Genomic DNA, 14008 nt, shown 5'->3' on the forward strand with positions numbered 1-14008 from the left:
GATTCGTGAACTTGAAGTTGAAAATTTTCACGACATAAGTCTTGTCTAGTGAAAAATCATCTTCAACCCAAGCGACGGTCTCACTTGGCAATCGCAAGATAGAAGCTTAGAAGACATAGTCAACTCGGATGCAGCTTGGTTTTAATTATTATGTACATGATGTTTCATTTCATGACAATCCAGTAGAGCTCACGGCGTAGATTTGATCAAATTCTGGTGAAATCTAAATTTTGTCTATCCTGAAGTCGGATTTTCGGCATGCCTTCCTGGATTATTTCAAGATTCAAAACCTCTTAAAATCAACAAAACCAATTCAATTTCACTTAATTCTTACAACAAGAACATTCAATCAAAATGACAGAAAGCCGGACAAACAAAAATCAAAACCACCAACAATAAACATCAATTCCCAACTGCTACTGCTGTTGAAAAAATGACTGCAATCGATTGCCGTTTAAAAAATTTATTTGAACAAATATTTCATCATAGGGGAAGACATTGAGGCTTCAATTTATTGTACTCATTTCAGTCGACTTTTTTTTGCCATCATCATGATGATTATTATTTGTTGTCCCTCACACACAGTTCATAACTTACATATAGAATTCCCATTTTTTTTTTTCGTCTGATGAGAAATGATGAGTAAAACATGAAGAAATGAAGCACAAAAAAAATAAGAAGTTCAAGTTGACAATAATTTTTTTTTTCACAACAACGATGCAAGTCATATCCAAATAGGGCAAAAATGCAATTTTTCCTGTTATCAACAAGAGAGGTAGAAGAGTCGCAGTCGCCTTCATGTCTTTGCGATACATCGCAATTTTTGCATTTTTCGCTTAAAAAACATTAATTCATAATGATGATACGTGATTGAAATTCTTGATTGAATGATGCTCGTAATATCTCCTGAAATTCCATACTGCCAATATTTCTCATGATGCTGATTGTATGTGATGATGAGATTGGATTGTTGATGCATGTTTTTTATTTCTTACTCGTATCATCATGTTTCTCTTAGGTACGGTCTTCCTTATGTTGATTATTGTAAGATTGGGATGATAAGTATGTTAATGAAAATTATGATTTATGGGAAATTGTGATAGTTGGTAATCGAATGAGATTTATATCATGCTGAGAATTGTGGAAATTTTAAGGTTCGAGTCCTTGTATGCAATGTACTTTTATTCTATTTGTAAAGCTGATCATTCCTCTTTTTGCATCCAGAATCTCCTTTTTTGCATTATTCCATTTAAATCAACATCCAACTCAACCCTCAACGTACTTCCTACCATGTGAATAGACCAAAAACATCGAATACAGATGAATGATCCAGCGTCAGTGATGCGGCATGAAATTCAACTTTTATTGCATTTTTATTTACAAAATCACATGTGATCATCAAAGTAATCTTGGCAAATCTGATTTATTTAATTAATTTACATTCCTGCATCAAAATCAACTTTGTTCCTTAAATCAATACAACAATTCACAATCAAAACATTCAATGCAATACATGCAAAAACCTGAATCGGTTGACTGTGTGTGCATGAATCGGTAATAAAATTTATTTTCCCCAAAGACAATTTTTCTCGTGAAAATTAGACAGTGATACGTGAAGTGGATAATGTTTTAATTGTGATACATGTAGTTAGAGTGTGTTAAGCTTTAATGCTAGTGTTAAATCAATGTAAATATAACAGCGGAATATGATGATAATTTGAAAAAAATCTATGCCTCAATCTATTGTTTTCATTTTTCCAATTCAATTATCTATTACTGTTTGACAAACAATGGAAAAAAAATTGATTCTGTCGACAACTAATTAGCAATGATTTTTAAATGTTTTATAATGTGACAAAGATATCAAAATCAATTGTTGCTGTCTGAATTGCTTACTATTTCCATAAATAATGAAAAAAAAAATTATGATTAAGTGTATAAACAATTGAGCCTCAGTTTGTTTAAATTCTTTGCACAATTAGCAATGTTTTCTTCTCTTCTGTGTGTGCTTCTTTATAAACTTCCACAATAATTGTTCCCGTTATAATTCATTACTTATTAATGCTAGAAGAGTTGGATGGCAAATAACAATTGACCGGAAGCACGATTGCTCCTTCCTGTATGATTCTTTTTGGCTATCATTTCGGGAACTAATCAACTGACTATCCATCAACCCGTTGTCAATAAACTTCTACGTACTCATATAGTTCTTTTATAAATTTCAACATTGAATCGGAACATAAAGTGCATACATAATGAATGAATAAATGGATAGGAACATAAGAAAATATAGAAAGAGAATAAGAATCATTTCTGTTTTTATGAATTGCGGCATATTTTTTATTATCTTTACGGGAAATGAAAGGTTATTAATAAATAATAATTGAAAATTGCAACAATGATGAATATAAAGAATCAGGGGGATATTCAATGAGGATGTCCATAATTTTGATGGAGTGGAGTAGGTAGACAAAGGTTGAATGGGCAAAGGACTCTTGGGAGGAGACTGCTAGTTGACAGCATCATATCCCGAACAGATATGGAGCATGTTCATGATATCCTAATAAAATCGAGAAAACTCCATTATAATGATTGAGCGCGCTCATTAAGATGAGTATGCTCATTGTCTGTTAAGGATACTTGGTATTGCTAATTGACAAGCGGAAGCCAGCGATTGAGCCAACTTCAAGTGCTAGTAATGGGAGGTCATGGATCACAATTGATCTAGTATTGAGTGAAATAGTCAAAAGTCCTTAAAGAATAAAGGATATTAAAATATATTTATGTCTAAGCGAAGCGAGGCTTATGAGTTGGAAACAAGATTAGAAGCTATACGGTTCGAGCCTCTGAAAGCTACCTTTTGCCTTAGCTATGCTCCTGCAGTGCAGTATGTCGTCTTTGGTGTCCTTTACATGTTATTCTTTGGATATAACTTATAAAAAGCTTAATCTAGCGACGAAAACTTCAGATTTGATTTCTGGTACCTAAAAACCTATGCTTCAAGTAAAACTGATAGATATTGGTTGTCGCAAGAGCTGTATTGTTTTTGGAGCCATAAGATGCTTCCACTGAGGCACACGATGCAAAAATCTGTCATTTTTTTTGCAAAATTATAGCCGATTATTCCAAAACACGTGTCAAAAAAACACCATAAATGTAATTGTAATGACAATAGTAGAAGCACATCCAAAAGCCATTAGACGTCACTTATCCATCAAACCCTTTGTCATCAAGCGGAATCGATAATTTCAAGTTTTGCGGCTCGTGAAAATTATATGCATAAGTACAAAACAGTATATATTTTTTATGAATGAAAATGAGAATATTCACGTGTTGGATATATTATGTACATTAAGTGCAATATTTCTTTTTCCTTTACGATTGTTCATTCAACCTGAGGATTTATTTTGTGTTTACTTTTTACTCCCCTCAAGTGTGACATCATTTAATGTAAATAATTCCAAGATTTATATTTGCAATTCTTAGTCACACTTCAATATTGTCTTATTCATCTTCTCTGTACAGCACATGCATCTCTCATTCTGTTTTTTTGTTGTTGTTGTTGCTGTTTCTCTCGAAAATCGTGTTTTTTTCTTGGCAATTTTGTAATTTACATCTTTTTTCTTTATTTTTGTAAAGATTTTTTTTTTCTTTTATATTCACGATTTGCATATTTCTTCCTTCTGTGCATTACAAGCATTATATTGACTATGAATGTTTATAAATAAATTACTTCTGATGCCGAACAAGACTTTAGAAAAAATTAATGCAACGGAAAATTATTTTATGCTTTTGTGACAATGGGGAATTTTTTTTATTTAGGCCTTAGGAGGCTGTGAATTTTTAGTTTGAGAAATGTGTTTAAATTTAGTGAAAAGTTTGGATTTGAAGATTTCTATTTTTATGCTGGAAATTTGAAGCTTAAAATTGAGATTCTTGTGGCTTTTTGACAGCTTTTCTTATAACGTAAGATTTATGAAATTGGATTTTGATGGTATCACACAGTTTACAGAGAAAATATGGAGGAGATTACTGGTGTATTCCTAGATAGGCATTGAAAGGCAAAGGACAAATTACTTACCTTCTTTGCTGATCAGACAAATCAACTGTGATCCATAGGATCTCTTAGTTGACGTCTGAAACTGGTTCAATTGCAGGCTGCTCGTTGTCAATTACCAATACCGAATGCTACACTGTCTCTTTCAATAGATTATCTTCAATTGTTCTTTGACCGCTCATTGCGTATATGACACATTAGTTCTTCTAAATTATCGAAGAATTGATCGTAATTGAACACAAAACTTATTCATTAGCGTTTAATGATTTTCTGGCTATTTAGTTTAATTTTCTGTTTTCTTTTCCTGGATAGACTATAATTTCGAGTAATAATCCATAAGTAGGCAAATCTGCTTATGAAAAAGGATAGGCTTTGTGGCCAATTGGATACTTTTGATTACTTTTTGTGAGGACGCGGATTCGATTTCAATCAGAAATCACTCTCTCAATCATTATATAGATCCAGAGTTGGCAGGACTCTAAAATGGTGGCTTCTCTACGAAGTCCGAACTTCCAAAACACAGGCAATCCTGATATAGATTCTAATCGATATGGGAAAAATTCGCAAAATGCTTTTTTATCACCTTTATGTTAAGTTGGTGATTTTTAGATGAAAATTTTAGATTTGTCAAATTCAAAATATTCATCTAAAAATTATCAATTCAGACACCATTTTGCATACCTTAGCCAATGTGATTAGCTCCCACAAAAAAAAAATCACAATTAAAATTCATGAAACTTTCAAGAAATCCAATCACATTGAATATTCATTGAAACGATTCCTAACAAAACGTCGATATTTAAGCTTTTATCGTAGTATTCACCATTTTCAAAAGAAGATTCTTTTTCCATTAGTATTTAATGTCCAATTCTTTCATTAATTAAATCTCCATGACTCTTCAATAATCCAGACATTCGAATACAATTTCATTATATGATTGTAATATATTAATTTCAAGTCTTTTTAATGAATTTTTTTTTTTGAAACGCCTACAACCTTTTTTAGAACTTGAGCCGATGCCAAAAATGGAAATTTTGTAGCAAAATGGTATTAATTTTAATAATACAACATGCGATGCTCGCTAAAGCAATAGTAAATGTTGATGATCATCTCAACTCATGTTGATACTCGTCTATTTTTGAACTTTTAGTTCTTTTTTTCTCTTCATCGCATTTTGCAACTGCATGAGGAAGTCAGCATAAAAAGTAGAAAATTTTATGCTATTTTAAGATGAAAAATTGTTTGAGTCTCGCTTCCTCGATGTTCTAGATTTAATATGGTAGTTTTTTCTTTGAATTAATTGGCCTTTTATGAGATGAGTTTGTGGACTGAAAGGTTTGAATATTCATAATTGAATTCAGGGTTGTTGATTGAATATACCTGGATGATGAGGCGTTTTGATGTCAGATTGCAACAAAGATGTAGCAATGACAGCGAATCATAATGACTGTGAAATGTTTTTGGATTCAAAACTTATATTTTGATACCAAAATATTTAATTGAACTAATTTTATTTGATTTACCTCTTATTTGACCTTTCTCGCAGCGTATTCAATGGTTTCCACATTACTGAGATCCTTAGTATCTTAATCTTCCTTCCGTAGTGATCCTTAGACTTTAAATTAATTAAAATTCACTAAAATTTCTTAAAAATGCTTTCTTTTTTTTCAATTTACGGATTAAACTTGTTCGACCAACTTGAAGTTGACTTCAAAATTTTCATGAGCTTAACGAAATAAAATTTGAATTTCAAACGATCGTTATGGTGTTCTCAGTAGTTTAATCCGAGAAAAATTGTAAAAAATATCAATATTTGACTAGAAATTCTTTGAAAATAGACAAAGGATGAAACAAATCAATGGGAAATAAATGCAGTAAGAAAATGCCCAATGGATAATCGAACCAAACTCTAAACAATCCATATCAATGCCACAACTCCATCCAAAATGTCACACACCAACACTGTAATTTAATTATCCAAATAACTTGAGATAAAGAGTCACAAAGCACCAACTCAAAGATGAAAATTATGAAACACGAGGCGCCGATTTGTTATTTTTAAAAATCTCTCAAAACTCCTCAAAAAATGAACATTTTCCGGTGTTTTCGTGTTTTTACTTTTCCGAGAGATAATGATAAGACTGAGCATAACCTTGAAAATTTCCCTCGTATAATCTTTGATATAATTAGTCGATTCGCACTTCCTAAGAATAATCTTGCCGCGACACAAAATTTCATCCGAAATTTGCTGTCTTTTTTTTGTGAGTCATAAATTAAAACGGAATCAGTGTACACAATTTTTCTCTTCGAACTGTAAGGTTGACAAATGAAATTAATGGCATGTCATAAAATTGTAGAAAATATTAAGAAAAAATAAGAAATTACAGTTTTTGATCAACGGATCTTCATGAAATCTGATCTGTAAATTACCAAGATTGTTAAGTCTTCATCTATAATAAAAATATTAAAGTGAAATTACTGATCAGACTCTAGATCTTTAGGTTGTTGATTTTTAATGGTCATCAGTCCTAAAGATGTAATTTATTGGATATAATTGTGACATTATTAATCTCTAGGATATAAATTATTAAGTAAATGGAGGAAATTATTGTTGATGTTGCGGGTGGAGTTGATGGAAATTGCTTGGTGAATTATGAATTATCATGTAAATCAGAGACTTAGCTTTGGGAGTGATAGATGAATGGAAATATGATAGCTGTTGATCATGGAATGGAAAATAGTTGAATAAATTTGAAGTTTTATGTTTGCTGTTTTGTTGAAAAATGTTCAAAATTAAGTTTCTTAATTCGGAGCTGTTCTCAGTTATGATTCTAGATACACAGCTTTGATTCTAATGGCACAGCTATGATTTTAAAGACGCAACAATGATTCTGGAGACAAAGCTATGATTCTTGAGAAACAGTTATTAACCTAGAACTACAAAGATACCAAAAATGTAGATTATTGATTATAAATGGATTGAAAACTATCAGTTTTACGATTTTTCATTTATTAAAACAACATCGTGACTAGTAAAATAAATTCAAAAAGTTACATTTTATGAGTCATGGTCAGAAAGGAAACCCCATTGAAGAAAGAAGAGTTGATGTATAATCGATATTTTATGTGAAGCCTTCTTTATTTTGATGTTTTACACTTTTATATCTAAAGCATCTACTAATTTTGATACATTTTCGATTTCATTAAGTGATATCACATGTCGGATGCACGCTTATGTGTGTATGTTCACTCATGATACAATTCAAAACGTCAAATTTACATAAATAACCTCAAAATCAATTTAGAAGCTAAAACACCTTTTGCAATTTTCCATAAAATTTCATCTTTTATCTCGTCCACCTGACTGTCATTGGTCGATCGGGCAATGCTCGTGCACCAAATTTAATACAATAGAGAGCTAAGTTTCATTTTATTCCATTCAAATTCCATCTCATCCGAAGAAGCTCATCAAATCTCAAATTAACAATATGTGTCCGATACTCACTGATTTTATTTCAAATGTAATCTGATTCACTCTTTTATCGCATAAATCAGCATTTTACTATCAATAAAAATCATTGCGAGGATCGTAAAAACGAGAAAAAATTTCTGCGAAATATTTGACATATCAAATTAGCCAACTTGTTTTTACTGTAAGAAAAACCATTAGAGCATCAAGTGAAGCATTCCTTTGTGAATTTTCATGTCAAATCAACGCTTGTTGTTATCAACACAAAGCATTTCCCCCTTTTTTTCTCTTTTCATTTCATTAGTGACGATTGACATCTCTTCATACATACCTTGTGAAAAATTATAAAATTGCCCCTAATCGATTTCTATTTTAAGTATTTTAAACTCCTTAAAGGCACTTCACGTGCACAAAAAAAAGGAAAGAAACGTTATACAAACCTTAATGAAATTGTTGGATTGCAATTTAAAGGAATGCCATGATATAAGGAGGGATTGATTGTTAGTGATGACTAGTATGAATTGGTGGGTTGGTTACTTACTTGCTGTAGACATGTATCTTTGAGGAATCTCGGTACAGCAAGAGGCTTTTCATGTGTCTCTCGCTGACTTTGTCAGCTAGTTTGTACAAATTTTCTGAGTCAAATCAGTTCTTTTATCATTAAAACGGATCTTCTTGGTTCCATACTGGTATTCTTTAATGTCAATCTTGTTTGTTGAGTTGCCATTAGCCAGCACCAACTTAACATGAACTTATGAAGTTCCAAAATCTAGGACAGTTTAGCTGAATGTCTAGAAATCAGAGAAAACTCAAATTATGTATAGATTATTCAGATTTGAGTTGATAAATGTTGAGAACATGTCAACTGTCGTTTAATTTTCAAACTATATATGCAACTTCAATTAGTTGATTTTCCCCTTTTATAGTTGTTGACCCCTTCAATTGTAAACATTCAGTCTGATTTAGAATTTCGAAGAATAAACATCTCATTTATCAAATCCGTAAGGAAAAGAGCTTTATTAGTGATATTAATAAGCAGATAAGCATTGTTGATTACCATTCCAACAACTGTACTTGTGTTTTGTATGGAAAAAATCAATAAAATTCAACTTTTCCATTCAAAATCGAGTCAATACGAGTTTTGAGTCAAAAATTCTCTAAATTGGTCTAAATACAGCAATACAGAATTAGTGCAGGAGGTAAAACAGTCAATTTAAGTACACATCATTTATCACCAAATCCTACTCATAAGAAAAACTCTTTTTTACAATCATAAATGACCAAATTACATACACCGTTCATCATGTCATTGAGATCACTAACAATTAGTGTCACTGATTGATTGTTACGTGCTTACGTGACTCAATTTTTTTCCCTCCCTAGATATTCATCACACCATTGTTTTAAATATATGGATAAATTTATCTAGAAAGACTAATGGGCTTAAAAGACATCAATAATATCGATGTAATTCTATTGAAAACATCAAGTTGAACAATTTGTTAATTAAAAGCCAATCTAATTGGAAGGAAAGAAAAAAACTACACATATATGAATGAAGAAGAAGTAATAGTATAGAGGAGAACTGAGAAGAAGTTGTCACAAGTTGAGTTGACCAATGCGGCATTGAGAGCTTTTTTTTTATTTTTTATTCCTCTAAAATATACATTCATACACACACGGGTTTAGGTTGTTTTGCTATATATGAAAGAAAAATTTATTTTTTTTATAACATACAGAGAGAGCGAGAGATCGTGTGCAAATGCGAAGAGAGAAAAAGCACGAAAACAGAACGTAAAAATATCGCAGAATGAAAATTTTTTTTGTATTTTTTCTACATTTCAATACGCAACAACGAAAAACACACGTTGCGATATTGTGCTCTAGTAAAGATAAATTAAATAAAAATAATATATAGATCGGGTTTATAATAAAAAAATTGAATTAATAAATTGGATATATATATAAACACAATTATAAGAACATTCATCGGAAGCACACAAAAAGGAGATAATTGCTCAGCTGTTTTATTATTACACAGAATTCGTGTAATTTTTCGAGAGATCTTCCCTAATTAGAAAACGACATCGACGACGGAATCAATTTATTGATTGATTGAATTTGGAAGAGGCGATTGAGGTTAAATACAAATTAATTGTTGTCATTTTAAACAGAAGATAATAAACAAGATCATCATTGGAAGCTTTAATATAATATTAAATATATATAATATAAGTTTAGCTAATGATTCATAATAAAGTGAAAAATATATAAATTTTCCGGTGAAAAATCATTGATAATCTTACAAAAAAACAAAAAAAAATTTTTTTTTGTTCATATTTCGCCTTAAAAAAGAAGAAATCAGAGTCAGTGGTGGATTCACATAAATGAAAATTAATGTTTAAAAATAGAAAAAAAGCGCTCGAAACAGCGATTGTGAATAATTTTTCGGTTTTAAAAAGAAAAGAAAGACTGTAAAAAAAAAATAAGATTTTTTATTTTAGAAGATATTCATCTCATTTGGTCCAATTAACTCAAGTCTTTTGCCTTGAGAAGAGAACATCACACACGCATACGGGAATGAAAATAAAAAAATGCCGAATTTTCCCATTTTCAAAATAACGCAATTTTATCCTATGTGTAGATAAAAATAAAAGAAAAAAATATAAGAGAAACGCGGGGGACGGACAAGATAGAAGTAAATAAAGCAGATAGTGAATCGTCGTACTTACAAAAAAAATAAAAATGTCATGCTTGAAATAGAGGAAAATCATTTAGAGAAGTGACCAAAATACATAAAAACAGAGAGAATCAAATTGAAATAAAACTTCACCGACTTCTTGATGCTTTAGTGCCGTCGCCGTTAGTATAAAGCAAAGTAAAAAAAAGATTCATTCTAAATTTACACACAAGACACACAATTTAATGTGGACAGGGATCAAATTGTGAAGGAAATAAGACAACAAGTGGAAAGATAAACGATCAAAGCGACGCAGTAAATTTATTGCAATACACAAAAAAAAGGTACGGTAATAATCATCAATCAAATACAATTGAGATGGAACCACCGCGTGAGAATTCGCCGTCAACACCATCAAGATATCTTAATAGTTATCTACAACAGAATCCAACAGAACTTTTTCATCAAAATTTTCCTCAACGACAATTATCAAATCAGCAATTTTATGCAGCTGCTGCTGCCGACAGTGTCACACCAAATAATAAGAATTATTTGAAGAGACATCATCAAAATTATGAGAAGAATGAGAGCGAACGTGATAAAAAGTATGAGAAATATGATAGTAAGAAAATTGATGATCAGGCATTACATCAAGGACACACATATGATGGATTTAATAATGATGCATATTCGACGGCTAGTATAGCAACATCAACTGGTAGTGCAGCAGTAACCACAACACCTCAAACAAAAACTGGTACAAATACCAAGAGTCTATCAAATGGCAAGAAAACCAAAGGACGTGTTAAAATTAAAATGGAATATATAGACAATAAGTTGCGACGTTATACGACATTCTCAAAGAGGAAAACTGGCATCATGAAAAAAGTGAGTATTTTTAAGGTTTATTTCTTTTATGACAAATGTTTTTTGTGTCTAATGTACTGTAACATTCGCATCACTTGCCAATAAGGAAGTTAATGACTATTCCCATGTGTATACTGCATTTTTTTTAATGTTCTTCTAATATAAAAATGCAGTAACATGAATATTTAAAGATGAAAAAAGTTCAAAAGAAGCCAGAAAATTAAATGCAATGCGTGCGATCGTTGCTGGGAGTCATTAAGGCATGGGAGGATTTTTTTATGCTTAAAATGAGGAAAATATTTGTGAAAAATTGTTTTATTTCAAAGTTTAAAGTTTAGACATTATGAGTCAGATTTTGAAATATTAAATGGCAGTTCTTTCAGGCGTTTGGCATTTACAAATGTCTTGAAAAACTTGTAGTTTTGCGATGACTAATTCTATTGCAATATCAGATGGGATTTTTGATTTTTTAAAGATTTTATTTTGCAAAATTATAAAAATTTGAATTTTTTTGGAATTTGATTATTCTTATTCGTAACTTTATGGTTATCGTATGATTTAATTGGGTCTACTGTTAGAAATCACTTTTAAATTTTTGAGTTCAACTAAAAGTTGAATCTGCTCCAAAAATTATTAATCTTAAATCTTGATTTTTGAGACTAAGGGAACAGGACCATTTAAGCTTAGTTTCAAAATATGTTCCTTACCCAAAGAGCACATGGCAAATAAATGACTGAAAATGACCAGCCCCGTGCTAACGTGACTATAGCTTCAGAACAGATTCGATGAAATCCAGCCTCAATTTTGAGTCATGTCCGCCTGTGGCCGGTTTATCAACCATTTATACACCGTGTGCTTTTCGGTTTGACACACCACTAAATGATAAATGATTAAGTCTATTAAAATTTCAAAATTTAAAAAAACATTCTACATTTTAGTCATTTTGATGATTCATATAAAATTTGTTTCAATTCTTCAAAATAGAAAATTGGATGTAAAGTTCAATTAACTATGTTATCCTTCATTGACGAAACCGCGTTTCCCGTAATTCTAACATAAATTGCACTTTCTAAACTAGGATTTTCGAAACTGAGACCATGACTTCACAGTCTCGATCTCGAGACTTCCCTTGAAGTTTGTGTCTCAGTTTCGAGAATTCATCTAGACTTCGAGAGATCTTACTAAATTAAAGTTTGAAGTCATTTCGAGTTTTGTATGGAAAAAATAAAATCGAGTTGAATTTTGTATGGAAAAGTCGGCTTAAGTAGACTCAACTCCATCCAAATTTGAGTCGACTTCGAGCTCTGCTCAAAACACATTTCAAATTACATCAAAAAATAAATTCTTTCTAACAATCCTTAAAATCATTTAATTAACTTCAATTTTCATAGCTAATAAACATTCTTTATATTACAAACTTTAATGTAACTCAATAACTCATCTCTATCCACATTCATACCTACTTCCTAAGTATCAGTTCATCATACTGCATACATCATTTCAATAAAAATAATTTTTATGAATAAGCAACAACATCCTACAAATGAATATAAAAAACAGCATAAAATTTGTTACTAATTTCAAAGAAAATGAAAATGAAAATTTTTGCCCTTAAAATTTGCCAGTGACATAACTGCACATCATTAACGTCGAGTGATCTACATACATTTTCGCACTTAAATGTTTATTTTTAAAAGTAACATTTTTTTCCTCACTCACATCGTCATCGTCTCATGTAAATTACTATACATTTTTCCTTATAATGCGGAAATTACGAACTCATTACTAGATCATTGGCATTTGTGTTGGTGCTGATTTCATTTCAAATTGATTGATTTTTTCTCATTTTCACAAAAAAAGAAAAATAAATGATGAGAAAATGAGAATTTTTCTTCGTTTCGTTCATGATGTTGAGGAAAAACCTGTTGATTCATGAACGCAATGTAAGCTAATTGTGAAATGGGAATTCCGCCAATTATTCCCAAAACGATTGTCTTTCTCTATGAATGTTGGCGAAGCAGGGTTGTTAGGTAAATGCTTAGTATTGAGTGTTTGATGCATAATTCCCATTGGTAATTCTAAATGCAGGAATTCAGGCATAAATACTTTGAGAATCGAAGGCTTTATGACTCATTCATTTTCAAGCTTTGTGTTCGAATCTTACCGATTCATTGTTTCACTTTAATAAATACCTAAAAGCACAAATCGGTTAAATGATCAAAAATCAAACTGCAGGCCATCATGACTCTGACTTGATGCCAGATTCGGATCAACAATCCCGACTCTGGTCAGGCGTGACTCTGACCTAGTGATTGATTTAGATAAGATATCAGACCTCAGGCCGACATGACTCTGACATGGAGAGTCCCACTCTGTTCGAAAATCAGATCTCAAGCCGGCATGACTCTGACCTGATAACGGATTCGAATCAGAATTCGATCCAATACCGACATGACCCTGATATCCAGGTTGGCATAATTCTGACCTAGGCCAGCTTGGCTCTGACATGGTGTGAGATTCGTCGGAGAAATCCGACTCAAAGCCAGTATGATTCTGTCTTGGTTCCGAATTGGGATCAGAAATTAGAACTCAAGTTGGCATGACACTTACCCTGTGCCGGATTCGAATTGAAATTTAGACCCCAGGTTGGCATGACCTGACTTGGTGTGGGATTGAGCTTAAATCCGGCACCATGGGAGAGTCACATCGGCCTTTTGTGGAATTTGATTTAAATCGAAAACCATGACAGAGTCACACCACCCTCATACCGTATTATGGATCAATTAACCAACATGTGCTGTTCGGGTTTACCTCATGACAATCCAATCACAACTTTACAGTCTGATCATAGTTACATGACAGTCATCAACCCTGTATAGCAACAAGATACACGATCAATTGTGATAGATGAATTCCCTTCAGACTCATGTCGATG

The 14008-nt window shown here is 31.8% G+C and overlaps 1 protein-coding gene across 2 annotated transcripts in view; it reads left to right on the forward strand.

Annotated features, from left to right (window-relative positions):
* The first annotated feature begins 1568 nt into the window (after positions 1 to 1568).
* LOC139092588 (serum response factor homolog) overlaps positions 1569 to 14008 on the forward strand; it is a 34180-nt gene continuing 21740 nt past the window's right edge. Inside the window, exons 1-2 of one of the 2 annotated variants that reach the window (XM_070643052.1) lie at positions 1569 to 1687; positions 9701 to 11094. In XM_070643052.1, coding sequence (XP_070499153.1) covers positions 10585 to 11094 — 510 coding nt within the window. In that variant the 5' untranslated portion in view covers positions 1569 to 1687; positions 9701 to 10584. Of the gene's footprint in view, positions 1688 to 8582; positions 11095 to 14008 lie in introns of those variants that run through there. The other variant, XM_070643053.1, reaches the window with a different exon arrangement.

Source organism: Chironomus tepperi, unplaced genomic scaffold, assembly GCF_022539635.2.
Source record: "Chironomus tepperi strain 1889 unplaced genomic scaffold, CSIRO-AGI_Ctep_v1 contig_309, whole genome shotgun sequence".
NCBI classification, from domain to species: Eukaryota; Metazoa; Arthropoda; class Insecta; order Diptera; family Chironomidae; genus Chironomus; species Chironomus tepperi.